We start from the raw sequence: 26,925 nt of genomic DNA, 5'->3' as shown, positions 1-26,925 counted from the left end.
GTTCGATTACAGCCTGGCATCAGCACAATTGCTTTTTATCTTAGTTACAAGTATAACATTGCAGGGTAATTGGGTGTCCTAAACAACACCAGAAGGATAAGTGTTGCTCCGCAGGGTGTTGCCACTGACGGCGCAAGTAACCAGTCAATGAAGCATGGTTAGTGAGGCACCATAGTGGTAACATGAGATCAAACTGGGAAAGGCTCATCCCGAAACCCGTAGCGTCCTCGGGTACTGTGAAGAAGTACACCTTGTTGCAATGTACACCTTGTTGCAATGTTCTATTCTTAGTTTGGCTGGGTAAAGCATTGCATTCTTCTTGGTGGTCATGAAGGTCTTATGTTCCTGTTGCACAGATACTGAAGTCTGGGTACAGGTGGATCCTATTGGAGCCCAGCAGTAGTTCTCGTTTAGTTCTTGTAGCCTGCAGCAGTGCATCCCTGTCCCGGTAGTTTTAACGCCCAGGCTATACTCGGACGAGGTGGGGCGCCAGGCTTGGGTGCAAGTGTATGGTGAGCCAGTTCAATAGTGAAGTAAGGCAATAATTCTGCGCTCTTTCGCGCTATCTAGTAGAGTGGAGAGTGTGCTCCACATATTCTTCCATAGGACCTGTCACGTTATCTTCCGGTGTTCCTATTCTACACAAATTATTGCGCCAGGATCTGGATTCTAGATCGTCGTTTTTCTTGCCGATAGGTAGCACCTGTTTCAAATGCGAGGTGATGTCGGCTCTTAAAGCCAGGACCTTGTCCTCTGTCGTGCCCACCCTGGATTCCAACTCCGTCACTCGAGCATCAGATTTATCCATGCAAGCTTCTATTGAGCTGTTGGTATTGCTCATATCATCCAGCTTGGTGTGTAGGGCAGAGAACCCCTTGTACATGTAGTCTATCTGTTGCATTTTGCTGGGTATGCGCAGCAGTGACCGGCAGGCACAGTCCCAGGGAAGAAGGACACCATGGTTTCACAACTGCTGCTGAAGGTGTAAGGCGATATGCGGGAATGCTGCGGGATTGTAATGCATTTGGTGGGTTCTGCCTCGTGCGGCTGATCTCGCTACTGCTCCCAGCACACAATAGCATCTAGTGGGCAACGCAAGGTGGCACCGGGATGCAGCGTGTATTGTGGCTGCTGAGCAGCCGGTCTCCATAATGCAGACGGATTGACAGTGAGGCTCTGTCAATGGGTCGTGCCTTGCACACAACTGCACGTGGTCAGCCTTGGGCCTGTTGCAACCTGTATATGGGAGGGGTGGGAAGCGCGGGGTCCGTTGCAGGATGCGGCCGACAGTGGCGGAGCCTGGGAGAGACAGCTGTTGGGTGGTGTGGCACAAGCCTTCAAGCACAGGATGAGTCCTTCACTCTGGGCTGCGGGAGACAGCAATGTCTGATGTTTGGGGTGAGGGTCGGACTCGCAGCTTAGGGAGCAGGTCACCCATCGCTTATGAGGACAATAGCTGTTGCCTGCGGGCCCTGGTTCGTCAGCAGCCCCGCAGCCACACCGGACAGCGCAGGAGGTGCAGGTCTGGAGAGGCAGAGGGACAGTGTCCTTATCGTTATTGTCCGCACTGGTCCTCCAGGTCTGAAGTCTGCTCCGGTAGCTGATGGTTAAGCCGCTGTGCTTCTCGGGCTACACAGCCAACGCCGCTGGCGCTGAAGAGCCTCGATGGGGGCGGGGTAAACGGCCAGGCCACCCAACATTCCCAGGGGACATAGGCTGTTGCGGCGCGGCATAACTGCACAGCCACGGGGGGGGCGGGTTAACCCAGCAACCTCACCCCATGTAAGCGCCCATCTTAATCTGGCACAAGCACCCCTCCCCCCTCGGAGTTTCTCCTTTCTTCCAGACACAAGGCTAACACAAGGGCAGGACACCCGACTCTGGTTTGTCGACTAGGGGTGAGTGGAAGGGAGATGGGAGACGAATAGACGTGTTCCCCTATAGAACACAGACAAAGGTATGCGTAATTGCTCTCCCTGACTCAGATTTTCCCAGATACCATGATCGTCTGTAGGTCGCTAGGTGCTCTTAACTTCTGCCCTTAATTTCTGGTGAGAGGTGCCCAATGCTTGTGGGTTCGAGGACTCTTCGCTCAGGTGCAACTGCAAGATGCGAGCCTAATTGATAAAGAAATGCAGCCTTTCATGGTGCAGACTGTACAGGATGGAGGAAGGGGAGTTTCAACAATAATAATCATTTGCAGTCGATGACGGGTGTCCTGTCAGTTACAGAAGTTGCTCCAGGACAGGTTCTCTTGAAGATGGCAAGTTGAATTTGGGGAGAAGGCGACTTGTGACACGAGGGTGAGCGCCAATACTGGGTTTGAACGCTGACTGGTGACGTTTTTGGCAATGTAGCTCGTAGAGGAGCTGGTTTGTCCACCAGGCATTCCGGGGACACTTCGGAAGGCTCTGAAGGCATACTCGATGTCGCTGAGACTAGTTCATCCCACTAGTCCAGTGGTCTTCAAACTTTTTTGGCCTGGGCCCGACCTCCCCCCCCCCCCCCCCCCCCCCCGAAGAAAATTTTGGGCAGGCCTGGGCCCCCCAAAAGTGCCAGATGGGCAGTATGTAGAAATCGCTATGAACGTTTGTATGCCGTCACCGCACCCTACTCCCAGTACAGACCCTGGGCTCGCCCCACCCTACTCCCACCAGTATTCCAGTGCTGCTGCCCAGCCTGCTTCCACCAAAGCCCCATAACACAAGCATACACACATCCATACACATTTAAATAAAAAATAAATCGCCATAAACGTACCTTCTGCAGGGGCCTGCGCACGGTTGCTAAAATGCCCAGCTCCAGGTTGCTCTGCCTATATGTGCAAGGAGGCGCAGGAGCACCCCCTCGCACATACATACATACATGCAGTGCCCCAGCCAGCATTTCCAATGAGCTATGCAAGGCTGGCGAAGCAAAACAACCCCAGCGTTGCATGGCTCAGTGATCATGTGCGGCTGGAGAAATGAACTGTCAAAGGCAAACAGCATTTCCCTTTGACAGTTCAGCCAGCCCAGGAGCACTCCCTCAGCTGGAAAAAGCAGCTTAGGGAGTGCTCAGTGTTTCACTGGGCTGGCTCCTCCATAATGGGTGAGGTGGCCAGTGAGTGGGCGCCCCCTCGCCCATTATAGATGAGCCGGCAGGCTTGGACAGGCCTATAGGGTAATAGGGCGATGACTGTACCAAAAATGCAAAATGCTAGTGTAGGCCGGTCAAAATGGGTCACTTTTTTTTTTTTTTTTTTTTACCAATGTGGGCCAATTTGAGGAGTTACTTCACTATGCAGCTAGTAGTTTTGACCATTGTTGCTGAATAAATATTCTTTAAGTATCACAATTTGTTTACATTTGAACAAAAAACAACCCCTTGGGTACTATTCAAACAGTCTGTGACTAAAACACTGAATATCCATTTGCAACTGCTGGCCATTTTTTCATTGGCGCCCCACAGTTGGAAGACCTCGGCACTAGTCTATGAGCTGAAACAATGCTCTGGGAGGAGCAGGACTTCACAGGGAGGACTCTGGAGGTGAGGCTGGGTCACCTCAGGAGTCGCCTTCGGGGTCATCGGCGGTCTGCTCTTTGAGGGATTCTTGTCTCCTATGCCGATCTGCTCAGAAGTCCTCCTATCTAGCAATCCGAGCTGGAAGCAAGTCCAGGCCCTCAATGGTAAGGATCTGCACCATTCAAACAGCCAGTAGTTGGCCAATGAGGGACCGCTACTGGTTTCACATTTTCCTCACACCTAAACTTTCTGGCACAACTGATGCGTAGTGGGATCCGACTGTCCCACACGCTTCCTTGGTGGCACACGCATGCATGCATCACTAGCCCAAGAAGGCAGCAGCGCTCCCAGGCAAGTTAACTCATTTTTTGAACTGAGAAGGCAGGAATAAGGTGAAATTACAATATTCCATTGGAATATATCCAAGCATTTTGAAGCAGATTACCATTGGAGACTTGCAGAACTGCTGCCAAGATGAGCATTGGCCAAGCCAACCCGTGTTTTTAACCTCTACCTTCAAATTGACTGAACACCGTAACTTGGGTGCCTTCCTGCTCTGGACTGGTGGGATCCACCAATCTGAAGCCCCGCCCTGCTGCCATGGCTTTCCCAAGTTGAGTCATAGCCTGGTCTGCATTTGGCCTTGAACTCACTAGCTTGTGAAGGCATCTTTGCTTGGGCCCGTTCCTCCCTGGTCACTCTAAACATTGCTGGCATTCTCAGAGCTCTGCTATGACTGGCTAACTGGCTGCTTCTCTGGAAGAGGCAGGGCCTTCTGGATTCCAAAGCCTAACTGTCCCTGTCACAATGGCCTTTTGATCTGTCCTGGGTCACACCAACATTCCTCTCCCCCCCTGCTAAGTGGGGGTTGTCCTGTACTGCTAGAACAAAATTTGAGCTCTTCACTGTCTGGGGGTCTCTACCTAAGCCAGAGGTAGCCATTGCTGGGAGCCCAACCCACCAACCTGTGAACCTCCTATAGTAAAGCAGATTGTGCATTGTCCCCACAGTCGCTACCCTGTGCCGTTTGTTGTGTGATAAGTTGGGAGTCTCGGCCCCTGTCCTTGGTCAAACCCACCCTTGCCTCTTGATTGTGATGGAACACAATACAATCCCGGTATGGTATTTGAAACGGTTATCACACTGGGCTCCACAGGCCTAACACACACACTGGCTGTATATCCCCTCTTTGAGACTTCTAGAGGCACACGCCTGATGTGCTGATGATTATGCTACCACTGATCTTATAAAGGGACTTGCATACTGGCAGGCTGCCTCCATAACCACCATTCCGGTTTCTGGGTAGCCAGAGGCACGGAAACTGCACTCCTGAACACCTGTGAAGACCTACTCTTTTAATAACACGATCTCTGTCCTGATCCTCCTTAAACTTTCTTCTGCTTTTGACAGTCAATCCTCAGTCTCCATGATACCCTAAGCATCACGAACAGGACACTGGCGTGACTGACCACCTTCCTCTCTAACAGACTCTCTCGTGTAAATGGGTCCTTTTCTCTCCTCCACCTAACTTTCTATCTGTGGCTTCCCTCACGGCTCTATCCTATCGCCATGGCTCTTTAACATCTACCTGGCCCCCCACCCCCGGGGGCTTTCTACCTTTCATTGCCTACCCCCAGCAGCGCTCCCCAGAGCCTTGGTTCTCTAGGCTTGACGACTGCAATAGCCTCTTCCTCAACCTGCCTCTTTCCTCCCTTTGTCCTTCCTCTTCAACTAATCCAGAACAGGACTGCAAGATTTATCCTTGGCCTCAAGCCCAGGGACAGCATCTCCCCAGCCCTAAAATCTCTCCATTGGCTCCCGGTGACCGCAAGGTTCATACTCCGGACCCATTGCACCATCCACAAGGCTTACTGCTTACTGCGACCTTTGGACCTTCAGGCCTCTGGCTCCAAGCAGCAAGTGGGAGGTAGATCCCCTTCTTAGCTTGGTGCCTCCCTATGGAACAGCCTCTTCTGCCTCCCCCTGACACGACTAGTCGGACAATTTTCAAGACTCTCCTTTTCTCCTCTTCCTTCCCTCTCGTTTTAAACGCTATCTGCGTTGGGGGGGGGGGGGGTCTGGTCACTTCAGAGTCTTACAGGGGCCAAATTCCCCCCTCCACCCCAAAGCGTTCTTTGCCAGCACTTGCCCTTGGGTCCCCCTTTCATGGACTACCCAAAACTGGTCCCTGCCCACCTCACTAATCGCCCGTATTCCCACTGGCCCTGCCGCCTTGGCCCGAACGGCACTTGCCTGCCTCCACCTGTGGGTAGACCCCACTCCTTCACTTCTCCCTGTACCCCCCCCCCCTCCACACCTCTTTGCACTTCACCTTTTCATGCACTTTCACAGTAGGATTGTCGCAACCATTGTAACCCAAAGGAAATGCAAGCCAAACTTGCAACCACACCATCGCCTACACCAGCTATGCCGACTGCATACAAATACTCCTCTCCTATTCTCGGACAACTAACACCCTTGACGCCACCTACACAATCATCCAGGCCTGATATGCCACCAACCACCTCTGCCTCAACTAGGACAAAACCGAAATCCTGCTGGTAGGGCACCCAGCTTAGCTTAACTCAGCCCCGAATACTCATCCTTTAAAATTGATGACAGCCCGATTTACAATCCCCCCCGTCTCCCCCACGACCGCCCCCCCCCCCCCCCCCCCACCAATCTTCACCTCAGTGAAGGAGTCTACCTTGATGCCTCTCGATCAGACATGGCAGGTGAATGCAATTGCGTCATCTGCCCCATACCCAACCAAGTTGATCAACGCCTCCACCCAACCAAGTTGATCAACGCCTCCAGACCTGTCTTATCCCAAGACAGCTGCCTGACCATTGCATGTGCAATCATCGGCTCCAGGCTTCACTACTGCGATGTCCTATTCACAAGTACTTCCTCCCAGAGCATACACAAGCTCCAAACTATCCAGAATAATGTCCTCTCGGCAGCGCTCTGCATCCCCAAGCGGGATCATGCTGCTAGAAGAGCAGTACACTGGCTGCCTATCTGCAAAATCACCTTCAAAGCCCTATCCATTACCCACAAATGCCTGTCCAATACAGCTCCCCCCCGACCTATTTATTGTGCATTTGTAAGGCGCTTATACATCAAGTAAATTGTTTCAACGCGCCCACAGGGCAACCGTGAGGGAACATGGGAATAAAAGGCAAATATAATAATGAAGGGAAAGAAAGAGGCAGTCCCACTAGGCCTTGTGAGCATTCGGAACGTGCAAGTGCAGAGAGAGATGAGGGAGTGCTAGGGAGTAAGTTGCAATCAGCTGTTAAGTGCCTGGCAGAGATGGTTTGGTAAGAGCGGTCAACTGCCAATACATTAAGTGCAGGCCTGTGAGACAGCACAGGCCTGTGGACGCCCAACGACAAGTGCTGGGAGTGGACGGAGGCTCAAGGCAATTGGGGCTTGGGGGAACAGGACCCAGGACACATGGGCCCTGGTCACCAATCTCAGCTGCTGTGAGGTTTAGCGAGCGAGGAAGGAGGAGGTGAAAAGGAATCTTTTGAGGAGCTTCTGGAATTTGAGGCGGTCTGGCTGAAGACTGAGAAAAAGGTGGGAGGCTGTTCCAGATGAGTGAGCCAGCCGAGGAGCTGTCGGCCACCAGCTTGCTGTTTAGAGAACTGCTTGATATAGAGTTGGCGCCGTAGGAGCGTTAATATCTGGAAGGTGAGTATTTGGTGAGAGCCTGTTGTAGATGGCGTGGTCCCTGGTCTCAGACAGCCTTATGGATGATGCAGAGGTATTTGAATTTGATCCTTACAGCAACCAGGAGCAGTAGATCGATTTTAGGGCTGGGGCGATGCAGTCCCTGGATTTAGGGCACAGTTTAAGTCTTGCAGCCCTACCCAGGATACGCTGGAGGCGACCTAGAGAGGAAGAGGGTAGATTAAGGAAGAGGCTGTTGTAGAAGTCCAGCATAGAGAGTACCAGAGCTCCAGAGACATTGCGCTTCTGGGGGAAAGTGAGGATTCCTTTGAGGTGGTGGAGATGAAAGTGAGCCTTCTTGGCATGGTCATGGAGGGAGGGAGGGAGGGAGGAAGGAAAGAGGAGTTGAAGATGACTCCAAGAGTTCTGGCTTCAGATGAAGGAGAAGGGTAGAGCGCATGGAGGGTGGCTGGACTGAAGGGAAGGAGGAGGGGGGAGCAGGAGTCCCAGTGGGAAGTATCTCGGTCTTGCTGGCGATGAGACCAAGATCATTAGAGGCACACCAGGACTGGATGGCAGATGGGTAGTCAGGAATAATGGAGGACGGAAGCTTGAAGAGTTGTCATCTGCATAACACTGGGATTAAGGGGAGAAAGTGGAAATTAGGTATGCAAGCAAAGCAAGATGGATGTTAAAGAGCCAGTGAGAAAGGTTGGAGCCCTGGGGGCACGTCACAGGTGAAGATGAGATGGGAGAGGAGAAGGACCCCAGGGTAACCTGGGATGGACGGCCATTGAGGAAGGTCATCGGCCAGTCCAGTGTCCGCTCCGAGATAACCAGGGTATTGTGGAGTTGTTTTGAGGATGGAGCGGTTGACCGTATCAAATGCAGAGGAGAGATCAAGTAGAATGAGAACAGCTGGAGAGTTTGTCAAGAGATGCGAGCAGTTCTTCACAAGTGTTAACGAGAACCATTTCTGTGCCTCTGGATGCTTGGAGTCCAGATTGATGGTCGTAAAGGCAAACGACAAGCTCTGTATGCTGGGTCAGTTGGGGGAAGACTAGCTTCTCCAAGCGTCCCCTAAGGAAGGGGAGGGGGTGGGTGATGATGATGATGATAGGGTGGTAGTTAGCTGGCAAACAAGGGATTGGCCGACAGGAGGGGGTGCACAAGAGGGTGCTTGAGTGACTTGTGGAAGATACAGTAGCAAGAGAGTGATTGCAGAAATCAGCAAGTGCAGGGGCAAGAGAGGCCATGTTGTCCTTAATAGTTCTGGAAGAACAGGAGGATACCTGTTTGGAGTAGACAGTCCTAGAGCAGACAACTGGAGGGAGGGAGAGAGGGAGGGAGGGAGGGAGGGAGGGAGGGAGGGAGGGAGGGAGAGAAAAAAAATATGTCCTGAGTTTTTGCAGTGACGTGTTGCCAATGCATTGCCCAGGGCCTCGGAGGGAGGAGGCGAGTCGGTGACTGCAGAAGGGTTGGCTAAGAGTTCAGCTGTGGTATTGGATGCACCAGAGGTGCACACCTGGATGTTGGCCCTTTTCTTGGAAAGAATGGGGAGTCTGCATTGCCTTTGGAGAAGGAGACAGGCCCGTTTGTTGGAGGGGTGAGCTTGAGGTCTGCCATTTCCTTTCCGCAGCTCTGCACTTGTGTTTCAGGGCTGCAAGTTCAGAATCGTACCCAGTGTTATGCACGGTTTTAGGTGGATCTTCATGACTGGGGCACGAATGTCAAGTGTTGGTAAGATCGAGGTTGCTGAGAGCGGAGTAGGAGGTTGAGTCTGCAGTGAGGAGAATGGTGGGGGTGAAGGTGTATGCAAAGGCAGCAGCTGAGAGCACCCTGGTGAGAGGAGGGAGTGGAGTGGCATGGTGAGTGGGGCGTAGAGCAAAGGATCAGTGTGGACCAAGGCCTAGAGTGTGTCCAGTCAAGTGAGTAGGACCACAGGGGAGAATGGAGAGGGAGGTGCAGACAGAGGTCACGGAAGAGTGGACTCAGTGATTGAGGAGTCCAGTTGTATGTTGAAGTCACCCAGGAGGAGGAGTTTGGAGGTAGAGGTGAGGAGTAGAAATCGGCCCATTCTGAGAGGAACAGGGTGAGAGTCAGGTGGACTGTAGATGGTGGTAATGAGTGGAAGATATGACCAGCTTGCAGACCAGGCTTTCGAAGGAGTAGTATGACTGGGTGGGTATGAGGAAAGAAGGGACCCATTTAAGGAAGATCAGGGTAACCCCATTGCCAGTGCAGTTTAGGGAGAGGCTTGGAGATCTTGTAGCCATTGGGGAGAAGGGAGTTAAAAGCAGTGACTGAGCTTGCAGTGAGCCACATCTCGGTAAGAGCGAGGATATCGAGATTAAGGCCTTCAAGGGGGAGGCAGCTGTAATAAGCATGGCTAGATGCAGCAGGTCACTGCCTTTTGAAGGTTTTCCTTTGAGGGATTCAGGGGTGTGGTGCACCAGTCGGGGGGGGGGGGGGCAAAGAGGGTGAGTAGCAGGTGTAGGAGGGAAGTTGATGAGGGACGGCAAGAGCTGGTCGACAAGGATGATGTTGGGTTGAGGACCCTGAGCCATGATGGTGTCATTACGATGGACATTAATGATACACCTGGATGATAAGTCCACCAAGAGTAGTGCCACCATTCATGGGTGAAGATGCGAGAGTAGAGCTAAGATGAGGAGTCCAAAGATCTGGAGAGGGGACAGAAAAGAGGAGATCAGTGGCAATCTTATCTGGAGGTTGCGCTGACATAGGTGTTTGCAATGGGTAGACCAGGGTTCGTCATCGGGAAGTCCTTTTTTATAGAAACGTTTTTCCTTCCAGGACTTTGTGAGAAAAGGATAGGTGATAGATTGTATAGCAGTTGGAATAGATAGGGGAGATTGTGAGTGCTATAGGGGTAGCTGAGATATAAGGATGCAAGGTGGAGGAGAGACTGCACAGCACAAACTCACCAGGCGGTATAGTAGCCAAAAAGTGACAAGGGATGCAATAGAAACGCCTAAGTACCAAAAATGGGGGCAAAGAGTTGTTAAAAACACACCAGGATTTGAATGTACCAAAAAAAGCACAGACATGCATTAAGGAGAAGTCCATCCCAGACTCACTCAGAGCTACTCCTTCTTCCCTCGTGTTCAAAGGTAATGTCAAACTCTGGCTTAACACCAATGACTGCTAAAGCCTCAACGGTACCGTACATTCTGTATATTTAATATAAAATAGTTGAAACTGTAACATATCCTATTTGTAAGATATGACACTGTAACATAAGAAATTCTGTATGTGACCCTGTAACACAAGTAATGTATAATATCCATGTAGATTCTACTTCTTGCAAGCGCCCAGTTGCTTAACGGCCCAGTGCACTCTATAAAAAACAATACAATATAGAAAGGCAGAATGGCATAGGCACACATAGGTTCAACAGTTGTGGGTTAGTAAAAAGGCATAACAATGTCCAGGACATGACTTGCAGGTATTCTTGGTGGGAGAACAAAGCTCCAGAGAGATGGAGTGTTAAGGTGCTGCAGGGAGGAGATCGGGTGGGCCTCCAAGCCTCTGACCGGCTCAGACCGGTGCCTTAGTTGGGGGCTGGCTTCAACTGCCGGCTTCCGTGAATGGCCCTTAGATGGAGATGCTGGCCAATCAGAGGGCCAGCTGATAGGGGAGGGCTGGCAGGCACTTGCATGTGAATACAAATGACCACCATGCGGAAGGTGCAACAGGGACATGGCCCACATAGCCCAACTGGGCTTTATGAAATGGAAACAGTGAGGGATGTGGGCTCGCAGGTCAACAAAGTAAGGTCAGACCAGGTTAATTCAGATGTGTGTTCGTAAGTACTGCCAACAGTGTCTCCAATGGGCCGAAACCTATACACCACAATGAGCGGATAGCAACAGTCAAATAACTGCTCAATAGGTGCCACTGTGCTGCTGCAAACTTCTGTTATGTTATGAAATGCTGCAGATCCAACCTCCATGTAGCATGCACTAAGCTGTAGAAACTTCCACACCACACGTACCATTCGGTAGCGAGTCCATGCACGGCGCACTGGTCTCAGGTTTAATGCAAACCTCTTCACACTAATCATGGCAGCGCTACCGTAACCCAAGCTAAGAACTTGCTGTAAGCCTTCTGTTAAGCTCCAACTGTCCGCTTGAAAAATCACCAAAGCGCACTTTTCTAGATCTACCAGGATCCCTTATGTACACCGATTCTGCCCACCAAAAGTGAGATGCACGAAAGCCGGAGGCTCTAGCTTCCCTGCCGTCGCTGCCCAACAGTGGAACTCCCTCCCACCATCACTAAGAGCGGAACCTTCCTCCTGGATTTTTCCGAAGAGCACTAAAAACATGGCTCTTTGCCTAGACTGAAGCCCCCTAGAAATGGATCGTCCTACCTCCCTGTCCGCGCCCTTGCTGCCCACTCAGCATGCAACTGCATTTTTCTTCCTTCTATTCATGTAACTAGTTGCAATGGTGCCAAGATGCCTACGGGCTACTGTATGCTTTAAAAATGAAATAATAATCGTTCTTTGTGCTTTTGTGATTCCCATACCACCCACCCCCCATCGGACTGCACGTACAATGACTGACAATTAACCATCCCCTCCTAGCTTTCTGAGTGCCTTCTAACTGGGTGTGCTGTGTCCCCCGCCCCTGCTCTCCAGTTTCACTGACCCCTGCCCCATGTAACGGTGTATCATTTAAACCTTGAAAATTGCAGTGTATGGGGGTGGGGGGAGTTGCATGCCTTTCTGAGAAACTACAAATCTGGTACAACAATGCACAGAGAACAGGGTATCTGCAGGAGGGGCTATGTAAACTGTAATGGCGTGATATTTTAATATTTTTTTTATTTATATTTAGTTCAAAGAACTTTTACAAACATTTTTTATATTTCATTGTACAATGCCATTGTAATATCAAATAGTTATAAATCCACACAACATTAAACCGTACATGCACATAAAAATAAAGGGAATCATCCTTTCTTTTCAGTCCCCATTTTCTACTAAGAGGGGTTTAATATTGCACCATAAACAATAAAGTGCCAAGTGCATGTATTTGGCATTGGTATTCAAACAGTAACACCAAAACTCATTGAACTTAATAAAATCACACTTTTGGACATATGGGCCCAATATACATATGTATTTGGTTCCCAACGCCACACATTCTGTAAAAAGGTGCTTTACTGTTTTCAGTTTGTGGCAAATTGCATGTCCTGCAATATCTGAGATATTTAGGATGTGTGCATGTAGTGTGCCTCTAAAGATCATATGGTTGGGGATTGTCCGGTAGCTCTGCCTAGGTGTTTGGGCAACTCCTCATCCTAATCGTAAAGGGAGCCACGATTCGGGATAGCTCTCCAAGTTTCCAAAATAGGACCTCTGGGGAAGCGATTTGGTGGTATTATAGGTCCCACTCTGCATTCAAGACCAATGCATAACCAGAATCTCTCATTGATTGCGCTGCAGCAGGTCTCATCATAGATGACTGGGCCAGACTAGATATTCCAAGGATCACTAAGCCAATATTGGTACCCATCGAAAGAGTGGATGATGCCCCCCTTTCATCCGGTCTGATCAAAGAGAAAACCGGGTCCAAGTGAAAATGGCTATTTCTTCAATACAGAAAACCTAACCTTTGATCTCATCAAGGCTGCCCATTAGGATTGCTGTGGCTTTTCCCGCACATAATATTTTTATAAATTGGGCAACTGTGACTTTTCTTTTTAGGATCCGCAAATTGCCTTTCAAACTGTCTCAGTCATGGTGCCATTGGATTACATACTCCTGCTGTTAAGACTAAGCCCTGCCAATACCACTTGTACAAATATGGTACATATATTACCAGTAGGGGGGCCAACTGTCCCGTATTTTGCAGAATCGTCCCGTATTTGTGGACTTTGTCCAGTAGTTTGCAGAGTGGCTGTGCGGGATGCAGGTTGTCCCAACTTGCCTTGTTCCCTGGAGTGTGACTCTCGGGAGACAGCAAGTCGGGACAACCTGCGTCCAGCACAGTCACTCCGCAAACTGAAGTGGCCATCTACACACCATGGCGCTGCCTGCAGTTTTATTGCTCTGGGTGGCTCCTTTTTTGTGCCTGCGGGCCTGCTGCTGTTCCAGTCTTGCTGCAACGCTTGACACGTTTCTTCATTCCTATGTTGTTCCTGGGGTCGTAATGGTCATGTTTCCAGTTAAAATACGTGACCATCACCTCCCAAGGACAAACTATTTTGCATTGCAATAAAGCCAGGTGTTAAGAGCCATTAAATTGTTTAAATTACAAATGGGACGGGCCAAACGTGAATGACGCTGTGATGTCGTCAGCACCTTGTGTGCAAGTGTCCTGCAAAAGGATCTCAAAAGGTTTGCCCATCCTAATTATCAGAACGTTACCAGGAGTATTCTGATGTTTTTTTCCAAACGTGAATACAATCCCTTGCCCCCTCATAGAGGTGATGACTGTGCCATAGACTAATACCAGACACCCAAGTTCCTTTTGGCAAAATGTATACCTTGTCTGAGCCGGAGAAGGAGACCTCTAGGGAATACCTACAGAGCAACCTACACAATATATTAATAATTGAGTCAGTCATCAGTGGGAGCCTGCCTATTTTTTTTTAAATTGCCGGTCAGTATATTCCATTTAATCCATTAATACACACCCTAGCCCCATTGACTTGCGTTTGGCATAAAACCCTTTAGTTAAAAATAGCTCCCTTACTGGACCAAAGGCAATGGATCCTTGGTCACGAGTACTCTTAGCTCATCTATTGCCTGGTAGTTTTACTGCTTGTAGCTGAAGGACTAACTGGCACTGTAACCGTTTCTTTTGAAAGAAACATGCCTAATAGAATCAAAATCACTTGCCTCTAACAGGTTGAGCTCTGGAAATTATAGGGATGGGCTTCCTAAACTTTGCTTAGTTTATTGATTTTGTAAAGCGCACATAACCCTCAGGTAACTGGGCATATAGACTTGGTACAAGGTTACCAAAAAAGCAGTCAGGATTGACATACAGGAGGAGTAGAACAGGACAAGCCGACTCAGTTACAGATTAGGCGCCCTACATGGTTACAGAGGTAACCAGAAATGACATACAAGGTACAGTACAAGAACAAGCCGACTCGGTTGCATACTGGGCAGCATACATGAGAATACAGGCGGCATACATGTGAGTATAGGTAAGTGCTGGGAGTTGCTAGCGACGCAGGCCCGTGGCAAGAGGCAGTTTATGAGCCTTGTTTGTAAGCCAGTTTTTTACTTTAGTGTTGAAAGGCCAGAAGGATTGTTCAGTTCTGATCGAGAGGGGGCGCGAGTTCCAGCATTTGGCAGCTTAAACTGGGGAACTAGCTCCTCCAGCGGTTTTGAGGTTAAACCTTGGGATGCTGAGGCAATGTGAATTGAAGGATCTGGTAGGTTGTTGTATTGTATTAGTTATTTATATAGCGCTCTTGCCTCAATGCACTTTGTGATTTGGAACGCCCTCTGTGACCGCAGTCCATGTGTAAGAGTTTCTAAGAGTTTATATTAAGAGATGCCTGTGTGAATTGTTGCCGGATTAGAACTTGGGTGGTTGGCTAGGCTCCATTAAGCAGCCCTAAAGGTCAGACACGTGGGTGGGTGCTATTTCTGGAGATTCGATGTGTGCCCAGCTATAACAATTTGTTTTCATTGGTAGTCGCTTTATGCTAGTGGCAGAGGTGTTGGGATACCTCAGGGGTTTCAATGTGGATGGCTGTGTGCTGTTAGACTGGAATGGCATAGCCATAGCTGCATTCTATGGCTCGTGGATGGATGGCAGTGCCTGTGGCCTGTGTCCACGGACTTGGTGTTAGATATACGTACCGTATGCTTTGATGTAGTTTGGTTGCTGTGTCCTTTTCCTTTGTCCATTGTGGAGGCCTGATCTCCTTATTGGTTGTCTCTCTGGTCTGAACATTTTCGCAGCAAGGGTGAGTGCCAGAGGGGGGGTGTCCTAGGGATGATGATGATGATGAGGAGGATGATGGGGAGAGGGAGGGCAACTTGGAGGTCCAAGGTTTGTTATGGAGTGCCTCTGGGAAAGCTGCTGGCATTCGTGAGAAATTTGGTGGGTAGAAGTGTTGTTTATCATGGGTAGAGCAAGGTTTATTGTGGTGTGCTTCAGCGAACGCTGCTGCATCCCTGCGGTATGGACTGGTACGAGTGTTGTTGCGCATGGGGAGGGCGATAGTTTGTCACAGTGAGCCGCTGCGCACACTGACGGTATCTGTGCTGTAATCGATGGATAGGGATGTTGTTGTGTTTGTGTTCAGCGATATAGTTTAGTTGGGCGGAAGGGTTTCAAGAGCATGCCTGGAAAAGCCAGGTTTTGAGGGCCTGTCTAAATTTCAGGTGATTTTTCAATATTGTGAAGGTGTAGGAAGTCCCAGATTGGCGCTTGGACGAAGAACGAGGATCCCTCTAGCCTGGAGGAGTTGTGAAGTGGGACCACTAGGCGATATGCTGTCTGAGATCTGAGCGTCCTTGAGGGATGGTGAGACCCCCAGCTCTTTTGCTGGACTTTAGGACTTTTACATTTTAACCCTGGAGAGAGTGAACCCTTTTTCTCCCTGTCTCGTGTATTTTGATATAATTTGTATTGTTACCTTTTTGTTTTTAGGTGTCTACTTTTGTATGGTGACACACAGCACCTTCAGTGCAGTGTCACAGAGAAATCTTTTAGACTTTTCATAAGGTGAAATACCTTTTCTTGGGTGAACTACAGTTCCCAAGAATATTGAAGAGAAATTGTCTTTACTTGCCCTTTCTCTGTGTAGTTCCAGCACACCCATCTTATGTGGAGTGCTGGGGGGGGGGGGGGTTACTTAGTAGCCCTTTTCCTACTCACTCATGTAACATTTTTTATGATACCCTCACTACTTTAAATGGCTGGTGGCAGTGGTTAAATTTTCCTACCATTGTGCTTTTCAGGCTGAATCCTCAGCTACAGTATAGCACCCATGGGTGACCATTGTGTAAAAATAGCGCTGTCTTCTTTTTTTCGCCATTTCTTGTTTGTGAGGTCTTTCCTGGGTGTTGCTCTGCGCGCCAAACCAGGTTTGGCCCCTTTGTTAGTTTTGACTTTGGCAGGCTTCAGTACTGAAACCCGCCTCTGGCTCCAGTGTCTCTACAAGGGCAGGAAGTGGGGGAGGTGCCCGAAACTCCCTTGTCCTTAGTCACCAGGGCAACCTGAATGCACGTAGTCCCGATTGCCTCCCTGCTGTGTGAGTGACAGCTGGGCTGTGGAGGAATGGGAGAAACCTGCATAAAAGGTGAGGCGACTTGGCTGAAGACAGTCAACCACTGGGAAGAACGCCCCGACAGAGCCGTGAATGAAGCTTGCTGCATTCTCCTGGACCGTTGAATTGCCCGGTAAAGCCCTGCTGCTGTGCTGAAACTTCTTTTTCTGATTGACAACAGAAGCTCCGGAAAGGATGACGACTTCCTTTGGATTAGTGGGGCCAACTAACCCCGGGACCAACTTGACTGTAAGACCTCCTTCCCTCCCCCACTGGCTGTACTTTGCTGCTGCTGGAGCTGAGTGCCAGGGGTTGAGAAATCCATAGTCTAGTGCAACGTCTGTAAGCCGGCAAAAAAGCGCCAGGAGTCTCATGAGGACCTTGCCAAAGCAGGACGAACCAAGCTTGAGTCACCTCACCAGAGTGTTAGACTCAAGGAGTGAAGGAAGCCCAACCGGTGTCAAAGATCCACGGTGGTGCGGTTTACCGAGCGCTAAAACCACGAAGTGCCGCTGATGCGAAGAACGCCTGTGGTCATCGACCTTTGAATTGCTGTGCACGAGTCCTCCAGACGTCGTCCCTCTTGTCCTTACGACTGAGGCCCAGTACCACAGGATCTATATCACTGCAACCAGACAGAAGCCAGCTGGATCATCTTCTAACCAAAGGTACTGTTCTGACTTTGGGGTACTTACCTCTTTGACTAGTTCTGCTTTTCTCATTTGGGACTTGCAGTAGCTGCTTTTCTAGTGTTGATTTCAGCTCTAACTTTCACAACTTATCAGCTTGTGATCCTACAGTGATTTTTCTTCAACAAACTCTCTAATTTTGTGCAAGACTTTTTGCTATCTAAGAAGTGCCTCCGCTCCATAGACTGTGCTCCAATTGACTTGGGCTTTCCTGGCTCCCTGCAGACCCTTCTGTTCCATTGACTTTGATTCTTACTGTCCCTCGTTGGTGATACATTGGTTTTTAAATGATATTGCTGGGAAAGGTTTTTATCTAGACTTCATTGTGAGATTTAAAAGTGCTCCCATGCTCTGAGAACCTGTTTAACCTTTTTCCTTCCTTTTAACTTTTCCTTTCTACCAACTTCAGAATTTACAAAGTGGTATATAAATGTTATTACTGTCCTAGTTGGTGAAGTCACCTCAGGGTGTCGGTAGTGTGTATGAAGCACCTCTAAAGAGTATCTTCATGCTTTGCCTATTGATTCAACATTGCCCTTTTTAAAGAATGCTTATTTAAAACTGACTGTTTAAAAAAATAAAATAAAAGAATAGATCTATATTTTACTAGAAAACTGTGTTATTTGGATATTTGTATTGGTGAATGTCAATGCTACAGCTCACATATTTACCCCTCCGAGGAGCCAGACTTTTCTCAGGTCAAACTACCAACTGCAGACCTACACCAATAGGTGGGTTACCTAATAACAAGAGGACGTCTCCCACAGGGTTACTACATCAATTGTGCACCTAGATAAAGGCAGTTTGCATAGTCTAGGCAGGAAAGGATGATGGAGTTGAGTAGTGGTGAGGTAAGGGAAGATACACCTGAGAATGCGGATACACCTGAGAATGCGTAGATGGAAGAAACTGGTTTTAGATATGGAGGTGGTGTGTTGGGAGAGGGATAAGTCTGTATCTAATGTGCATCTGAGGATTTTTACCAAGTTGTAATTTGTCGGTGCTGGTCCTAATGATTGCGGCCACGGAATCAATGGGGGAAGGAGCTGTGTTTTCCTGCAGACTACGTTTTCAGGTTTCCAAGGGTTTAGGATGAGGTTGTTGATCGTCATCCAGTGGTCAGTAACCGAGAAGCAAGATGACTAGTCCAGATTGTCAGAGCATGGTAATTTTGGGCTTTTAAGAATTATCTTTTTGTCGTCTGTGTAGTTGTAGCAAGTAAGATGGTGGGAGCAGATGATTGCGGCCACGGGTTTTAGGTAGAGGTTGGAGATGAGATGAGATGGGGGGATGCTCCTTGTGGGACCTCTTGCCTTACTGGTCGTGAGGTGGAGCTGAACGCGGGTGGAGGAGCATAATGTGAGTGTCATTATAGATGAAAGAGGAGATCCGTGAGAGGGCTGTGTTATTGATTCCTAGTGTTTGTAGACTGTCGAGTAGGATAGTGTGATCTATGGTATGGAAGACTGCAGAGCTAATTAAGATAAACTAGCTGTTGGGGGAAATATGTCTCTTGCAAAGTTCTCCCATTGACGTGAATGGAACCCCCAGCCATTGGCTTGAACCCTGTACTGACATTTGGAGGAAAGTAAGGACTTTACATTACTGTCCTTGTTGAACTCACCTATTTTTTGGTGCACTGGTCATCCCATAAGGTTACCAGTACAGGTGGGGGTTGCCCTCTGTGGGATTCTTGTATTGTTGTACTGAAGCACAAAACTCCTTGCAGTGGGGTGCTGCTGGGTACTATGTGTTGTCGGTTGTTCTTTTTCTATACTTGGATTTTTATCTTTTTGGTGTGTCCAGGACAGCCTGGTGGCAGCTGATTAAGTTTAATAATGTATTTGTCATTGTACTCTCATACATGTCATTATTTTTTAACCACATAATGCCATTTTGAGTACCATATAGTCATAATGCTAGTGCCATGTGATTTTTTTGGTCGTGTTCTGTGGCAATCTTGTTTATCCTTATTCCTGTCTTCTGAGTTTGGCATATTGGGTAACAGCTTTGGTGGAATCTGGCTTGGATTCCTTACAAAAGAATGTGTAATCTGGCTTGATATCGGGGTGGAATTGTCTTGCCTGCATCCATATAACATTACCACCATGGGATGTTTTGTTGCTGGACAGAGAAGCCCCTGCAAGGACGACTTCGACCCTTGAGTTGGTGGGACCAATCAACTCAAAACTAAACCATCTGGACATTCTCTCGGAGCTAGTTGAATTTCCAGAGTTGCTGCTGGAAACCGAAACGCGAGGGCGAGGAACACCAGATTGTGTGCGTTGCTTTTAAACTGGCTAAGAGATCCAGGAAGCAGGACTGACCGAGCCTGAGCCCCCTCAACAGAGTGCGGGAAACCAGAAGCAAGGAAAGCCCATCTCGACAGCCATGAACCGCTGTGTTGCTATTTGCAGTAGACGCGAGAAGCTGAAACACCGAACAGCCACTTGTTTGAAGATTGCCGGTTGTGAGCGGTTACTGTCCCATTGCAGGAGTCCCCAGAAGTCCTCACTCTTGTCCCCACGACTGATGCACAGGAACAGTGAGATCTGCAGAGCTGCTCAGTAACAGAAGTCATCTGCTGCACTTTTTCTTCAATGCAAAGGTACTGTAAAAGTCTGAGAACTTCTTGCTGTAGAGTTGCTTGCATCTTCTAAAGCTCACAGCTTGTGGCCCTACATTGATTCTATTTTTCCTCAAAGACTTCTAAAACATTGTGCAAAGACTTTTCTTACTTAACTGCAAAGAAGTGCTTCAGCTCATATAGACTCTTGCCCATTGACTTTGGTTTAGCCTGTTCCACTGAATCACTCTTATTGGGGGATCTGAAAGTATTTGCCTGCTTAAGAATATTTGTGGTCTCTTGTATGTTCTAATAACCTTTTCCTTTGACTTAATCCTAAATGATTCTAAATACAACAGTGACCTATTAATTTTCCCAGCACCCTAGCTATTGAAGTCACCCGAGTGTGTAGGTTGTCTGTGGGCCATCCCAAAAGGGTACTCGCTGATTTAGAGATATTAAGAGTGTATATTTTGTGAAGTATATTCGAGTGTTACTGTTGTATTGTTCCCTTCTGAAGAAGGCTTACTCTGACTGACAATTTAATAATTGTATATTGAAGAAACCTTGTGTGTAAGAGTTTATTTGACTACTTGTCACCGTGAAGCTCTGTGTAACTCACCTACAGCTCGCATTGACCACTCTTGAGATCAGCCTGGCTGTGAAATCGCGCTACCAACCTGTGTAGTACAGACTTGTACCAAAGGTTGGGTTCCTATTGCCAGGGGGTCAGGGTTGCTGTAGTGCACCCAAAGGGTACTGCATACAATCTTGCCTAACACAGATCATTGCTGCTTGTGGGCTGGGGTAGCCGCCAGTCCAAACATGGGGGTAAGAGAAGGGAGGTCTTGCAGCTGTTAATCAGATCTACTGGAACCAAGACCCAGAGAAGCACTGTGCTGAAGACCCAGAAGACTGCTGCTGAGGGCAACCAGTATGACCAAACCTATGTCCTGGTGAAACCCTGTCTTGGAGCGGTTCAAGAAGACCTTTGTTGGTGCTTTACCCCGTAATCTGGTGTGACCAACCAGTCCAGCCTGCCCTCATAAGTGTCCCGGACCATCTTGTGGGCTGTCCAGCTCCGCACAAGACCTATCCCTTGCATCAGTTGGTCGCCATCCCGAGCTGGAGCTTGGAACTCTGCAGGTTGTTGACTTGTGGCATAAGACCATTCCTTGTGCTTTAGTAGCTCCATCTTCGTGCAGGAAGAGATGGTGGTGTTCACCATGTTTCTTGCCTGCTGCCCCCTGATGAGTGTAAACGTCGCTGCTGCCAGTCTATCATATCATGTGAATCTCATCTCATTGTGGGACTGCTGTAACTGCTACCCTAAATTGCCTGGGCTGTCCTGCTGGAAGGTCTTTGGAAGCGTCTTATTGGGGCACAGAACCACTGTTAACATGAACCAATCCCAAAACAATCGTTGGCCCCTGGACCCCCTGTACTCCCCCCCCCCCCCCCCCCCCCCCGGGCCTCCCTTGCAACTGGACCAATGGCGGACATGGCTCTAGTGATTCAGAGTACCAGAAGTGGTCACTTGGAAGATCGAAGTTTCGGGCAGCAAGCCTGCATACCTCCTCATTAACCCTTCCTACCCCCCCCCCCCCACCCCATCCCCCCATGGATTGTTTGGGTGTAAAGTCCACCCTTTTGTCTGGTGGGTTTCTGGACAGGATTCCTTATCCATCCCCAAGGTAACCTCTAGTGAGGTGGGATTGGTAGAGTAAACCTTAAACTTTCTGCTAACCTTGTAAACTCCAAGTGCTTTGTTCTGGTACTGTTCAACCTGTTACCTTTTCCCACGCTTGTTCTAAGGTGACTTAGGATTTCCTGCTCCCTATACCGGTACTTACCTGGAATTCTGACTTTGAAGTAATAGATTGGTACGAAAGGACTGCAAACTATAGGGGTCTTATGGTTATAAGGCAAAGAATAGGGTTACTGTTTTAATCCACTGTTTTCTCCATTTACTGATTTAGATAATCTGGCTTCATGGATTTGAACAGCTTTTACCGTTTACATTGTAAAATGTGGGTAACCCCACCACTTATCTGCATGTGTGCTGTTGGTGTGTTTTTAATTAGTCGTTAATAACGTGCTTAATACCGGAGACTAGTTTCGAAGCACAGGGCCGTGATTCGAACCTGTGTTGCTGTTTTGTCTTCATTCCAAGACAAACTCATGGCCCTAAATTAACCTCCCGGCCCGAACAATTGCTTAAGCTTTACATTACCTGCTTGGAGGTAGGGCCTTAAATATTTTTGTACTTCTGTTGCTTTTCTTATTTGAGTTGTTTGTTTAATTATACTACTACACCCTCCCTGTAGCCCACGAAGTCTACTGCTCAGACTGACATGCTTGCCATTTCTAATTCTCCTAATGAAGCTGCTTCTCAAATACATGCTCACAGTTGGCTGGCTTTAATTTAAAGTTTTGGGTTTGCGTTGTGCCAAGTTATTGTGTATTTCAAAGGATTTTATCAGTCCTAAAAATGCTTTGTTTTAGAAAGCTTTTTCTGAGTGGGCTTCTTAATTGGATGTTGAATGCAGGTGCAAAGTTGCAGCATCGCTTGCGTTCTTTTTTGTAATTATCCATCTTGGGAAAGAATAGTACATGATGTCTTATTTCTTCTGTTTTGTGGACGAGTCTTCTGTGACATGCAGCATTTTTTGTGTGCAGATCACGAAGGAAGGAAACGCAGAAGTCGGAGCAGAAGCAAAGAGGTAATTAACATTTTGTGTGGTATGCACATTGAGTATGTTTATTGACTAAGATTTTTGTGTAGGAGTGGTAAGTAATTGAAATATTCTCTCTAAAACCTAGAGTAAGCTATTCGTTATGTGGGGTATGATGAGCTAGTCACATTTTACATGTTCTAGGGTAATGGTGGTGGTCCCAACATGTTTTCCCACTGTCTTAAAAATAAAGCCTTGGACGTTGTATGGAATGTTTATCATTTGAAAAAAACGTATCTGGCCAGGTAAGCAGATCGGCCTTTTGAGAGGTTTGTAGAGGTAATGAAACGGACAATGCAGTTAAGCCATGGGACCCCCACCTATTTGGCATGCTATTCGAAAGATTGCATTCTCAAGAGTTCCTACACTTTTCCCAGTCCCCACTCTGTGTGGATGAAGCTGATGCCAAGAGCTTCCCAATGGGCAATATTGGCGTTGGGAGGAGGGGTTTATATTGTGAATGCGTTTTTCCATATTTATTTCCCCGCAAGTACTCATACCTGCAGTTTATTTTTGGTGTTGCTAGTTTTCGTGTAAGAGCGCTTATGTGAAAATGTCTATTTTAATTAGTTCCCATGATAACATTTCTATGATGAATCATACTCAGCGTGCTAATGCACGAAGAGACTGAACTGAAGACGCTGCTGGCTCAAATAGCAAAAATATAAGCCATCTTCATGATAAGGTAACTATCAGTTATCACACTTTTGGCCTTTTCAAAACATTCTTTGTTTTATGGTTGGTCTTCTAAAGGTTGTGAGTTGGTTTCTAAATATACTTCATGTAAATTGAGAGGGTTTCCAGGATATCCCTGCTTAATGCATGTTATAGTTGTGTGGGTTCGTGTGTGGTGTCGCAAGTCTTTTAGTACAATATGCAATCGTTAAATGGCATAATAAATTATGTTCGTGTTCAGTGCTTTCTGACGAGTGTTTGTATGCGATTAGTATGAATGGGATTTTAAAAACTTGAAAGAAATTCTATGCACTCATTGTCTCAGCAGTGTTTTCAGAAATATTTTTTTTTAACTGTATACACTTAATTACTGCATTATTTTATTTGGCACTCGCCTGCTGCTTTGCTACAATAACCTGGTATCCTAGTAGTTTGCATTCTGCATTGGAATCTGGTTATTCTTTGGTCCCTACACAGGATCTGAAATGGCTGGGAGCAGTTTGGCTCTGGACATTGAAAAGGGTCTAGAAGAGCCTGGTTAGCTTGACGGCAACAGCTACCGGGAGCTACCTTTTTGGTTCCACACGCCAACTAGCACCACATATATCCAGCTATCGGACATGAACTCAGTATCTAGGAATGGAATTTGGATGAAAGGTGCATTTGTAAATCTCTACACAACATGGAAAGCATGAATGGTCATATGTACTGGGCACAATGTTCTAGTTGCATCTCATTTGGAAGTAGATTTGTTGCATATTACGTGTGAGAGCTTCGTTCTGCAGCAGCCGATGGAAAATGAGCAATAATGCATAGTCAAAAAAATGGATGGTGGCAGTAGATGGACAGGAACAGATTAGTGCAGTAACTGATGTAGTGGCACAGTTATGTAGTGGTGAAGACTAAATGAGAGATGGCAACAAGATGGCAGGAGGAACTACTGCAAGAAATAAAAGGGAAATAAATTTAAAGACCATGTCAAAGTCAGACATGTAAAACACCATGGCAAGAGATTGAGGATTCAACAAACGGTCAGCAATCGATTTTAAGAGCTTCACAGCAAAAGAAAGGAAGAGTGCAATGAATTTACATTGTTGGGTGAATGCCACAATTTGGAGAACTTTAATAGCTCCTGGGCCACAATAATTAACTCCTGGTCAGAGGAAAATGCTGAGACACAGTTCAATTTCCTTTTTAACCCCCTTTTTTTTTCTTTTTTTTTTTTTTTTTTTTAAACTTCATGGCATTTTGAATATAACAATACACGCTTTAAATCCGCAATGCTCCCCTGCAACACTTACCCCATTTTGAGTATTGGTTGAACCATGTTTTCAGCTGCTTTTTAAAGCCGGGGAAGGAGGTCTTTTTTTTAATGTTTGGGAGGGAGTTCCAGTGTTTGGGGGCTAAGGCATGAAAACTGCTGCCCCCTGCTCTGGTGGTGTTGTAGCGGGGTGTCACTAAATATTGACTGTCATTAGATCTGTGTTCTAATTTTTTTTTCTGTAGGGCATTAAGATATATTGGGGCTTTTTTGGCAAGACCTTTATGCTGATGCAGAGAGTTTTAAAGATAATTCTGGTTTTGACGGGTTGCCAGTGGGCATCCTTCCTGAGCTTGGAGATGTGATTGCACTTTTTTTTATCCCCAATGCTCCCCTTAAGGCTTTATTTTGCTTAAATTGCAGTTTACTGAGGTTAGTGTTGGAAATCCCTAGTAGCAACACGTTGCAATAGTCCAACTTGGATAATACCAAGGCTCTAGCCAAGGTGAGGCAGTTGGTCGCGGTCAGGAATTGTCGACTTAGTGCTGCAAGTTTTGGATGTGTAGGCCGTGGAAGATAAGAGTGTACTGATATGTTAAGTCATCGTGAGATTAGCGTCTAGTTATACACCTAATGTTTTAACTTGCTTGAGGACCGGAATCAGGGTGTCGTCAATGTTGATGGAGGTGTAATCCGAATGAAGGGCCGCTATTTTAGTTGGTGATACCAGGATGAGAACTTGAGAACTTCGTCTTCTCATCGTTGAGACAGAGACTATTTAGCGCCATCCAGTTTTGGACGATGGAGTATATTTTGTTAATGGTGAAGGTGTCCTGGTCGTATTGTCCCGTTCCCTGTACCTCACTTTTCAGCGTCTGTTTTTCCTAAAGAAGGGCAACCACTGGCTCTCGATGTTGGTATGAGATTCATCAGTTACATGTTCCATATTGTATATGGCCTGCACCTTTGCCATGCAATCCACTTTTGGTTGCATCCTTGTATTTTTCCACATCTGGGCGAGGCAGCATCTTGCTGCCACCAACAATACCCTTACCATGTGCCCATCTGAACCCTCGTCTGCCTCCACTGTAACCCCAAAGAGAAGCCGCCACAGAGAAAGTTTCCTGTTGATCGCTTCTGCCCCTTTAATCGATGACAGGACTCCCCCCTACCCCCAGCATGTTTTGCACCCTTCCTTGGCCCCCCGCACCCCAACATTTCTGACAGCATGGGTAGTATCCCTTACACAACTTTGCTAGCACAGACGGTGGGTAGTGCCATCTGGTGTGTAGGATCTTTATGGCTTGGGCGTCTATACTGCAAGGATGCATTTGACTTTGCTACTTTTCTGCAAATCAGTGTCCATAGGGCGTCATCCATTTCCCTCCCCAGGTTGCACCCCCATCTTTTCTTGGCTGGGAGTGGGTCCCTGGGTTCCGCAAGCAACATCCCTTTGTATAACCGAGCAATGAGTCCCCTGGAGCCTTACCTCGTGAGCAGGAGTATCTCAAAATTCGTCAGCCCTCTAATTTCACCCCCATCTAGCCTCCGATGGGACACACTTCAGCTGTAAGTATCTGAATACGGACAGGGTGCCTATCTGCAAGCAGTCGGATAGCCCCTCTAGTGATAAACTCCCCCTTTCCCACACTGGCCTGCCCTGCTCGGCCCGTCTCGTATCACATTTGGAATGCCAGAGGTTCTTTGATCCCCGTCTCGTAATGGTGGTGCCCAAATGCAACTCGAGGGGGATGGCCATTTAGACAGCCATCTATTTTCCCCTCCATGCCTTCAGAGAACCCATAGAACCTCCAGGATCGGGTGGGTCAGCACCCTCCTTGGGACTGCATTAACCATCTGTACCCATTGCTTTTTGGTGACGGGGTCCAGCTGATCTACCAGCCCATGCAGTTGCGCCGCTTTATAATAGGTCAGGAGATCTGGGAAGCCCTCCCCTACTTCATCTTCAAACAAGATCAGTGTTTTGTATGCAGTTCTGTTTGGCCCCTGCCCATAGGAACTTTAGCAAGGTTATTCGTACTTTGTCAAAAAAGGCCCTCAGGACTTCCACCCGGGAGCATCTGAAACATGAACAGGAATTTGGGCAATACCATTTTTATACAGTTCAACCACGCCATCCAAGATAGCTCCAGGGCCCCACATCTTTGCGCACTGTTGACCATAATGGCAGATAGTTCCCCTTGTACAGGTCCCTGAATTGTTTGTATATCTATACTCCAGTTATCAGAAGTGCTCCTCCTGTATCTGGAATGGTAGCCCCCTCCTTCTGTATCTGGAATCGCACCCCCCTCATATAATCGATCTCTGCACCTGACAGTCCTCCAGCCAGCAGAGCCACTGATTTGTCAAGGTTAACTTTGAAACCAGACAGCCTTATGTATTTCTTCAGGCTGTCTATAATGTAAGTTATAGAGTTTAGTGGGTTCGCAATGTATAGCAGGGCATTGTCTGCAAAGAGGCTCATCTTAAACGTCAGCCCTCTGACTGCCACTCCCTTAATCCCTTCTGTACACCTCTCTGGGCCAGGACACC

The 26,925-nt window shown here is 47.7% G+C and overlaps 1 protein-coding gene across 4 annotated transcripts in view; it reads left to right on the top strand.

The window, feature by feature from the left end:
- Positions 1–26,925, top strand: part of RSRC2 (arginine and serine rich coiled-coil 2) — a 373,088-nt gene that overhangs the window by 43,441 nt on the left and 302,722 nt on the right. For 3 of the 4 annotated variants that reach the window (XM_069619623.1, XM_069619624.1, XM_069619625.1), the window contains exon 3: positions 22,381–22,424. In XM_069619623.1, coding sequence (XP_069475724.1) covers positions 22,381–22,424 — 44 coding nt within the window. Of the gene's footprint in view, positions 1–22,380; positions 22,425–23,043; positions 23,122–26,925 lie in introns of those variants that run through there. The other variant, XM_069619626.1, reaches the window with a different exon arrangement.

The sequence above is a fragment of the Ambystoma mexicanum genome, chromosome 10, assembly GCF_040938575.1.
Source record: "Ambystoma mexicanum isolate Mex_15411 chromosome 10, UKY_AmexF1_1, whole genome shotgun sequence".
NCBI lineage: Eukaryota > Metazoa > Chordata > Amphibia > Caudata > Ambystomatidae > Ambystoma > Ambystoma mexicanum.
This window is presented reverse-complemented; position numbering and strand designations above follow the sequence as displayed.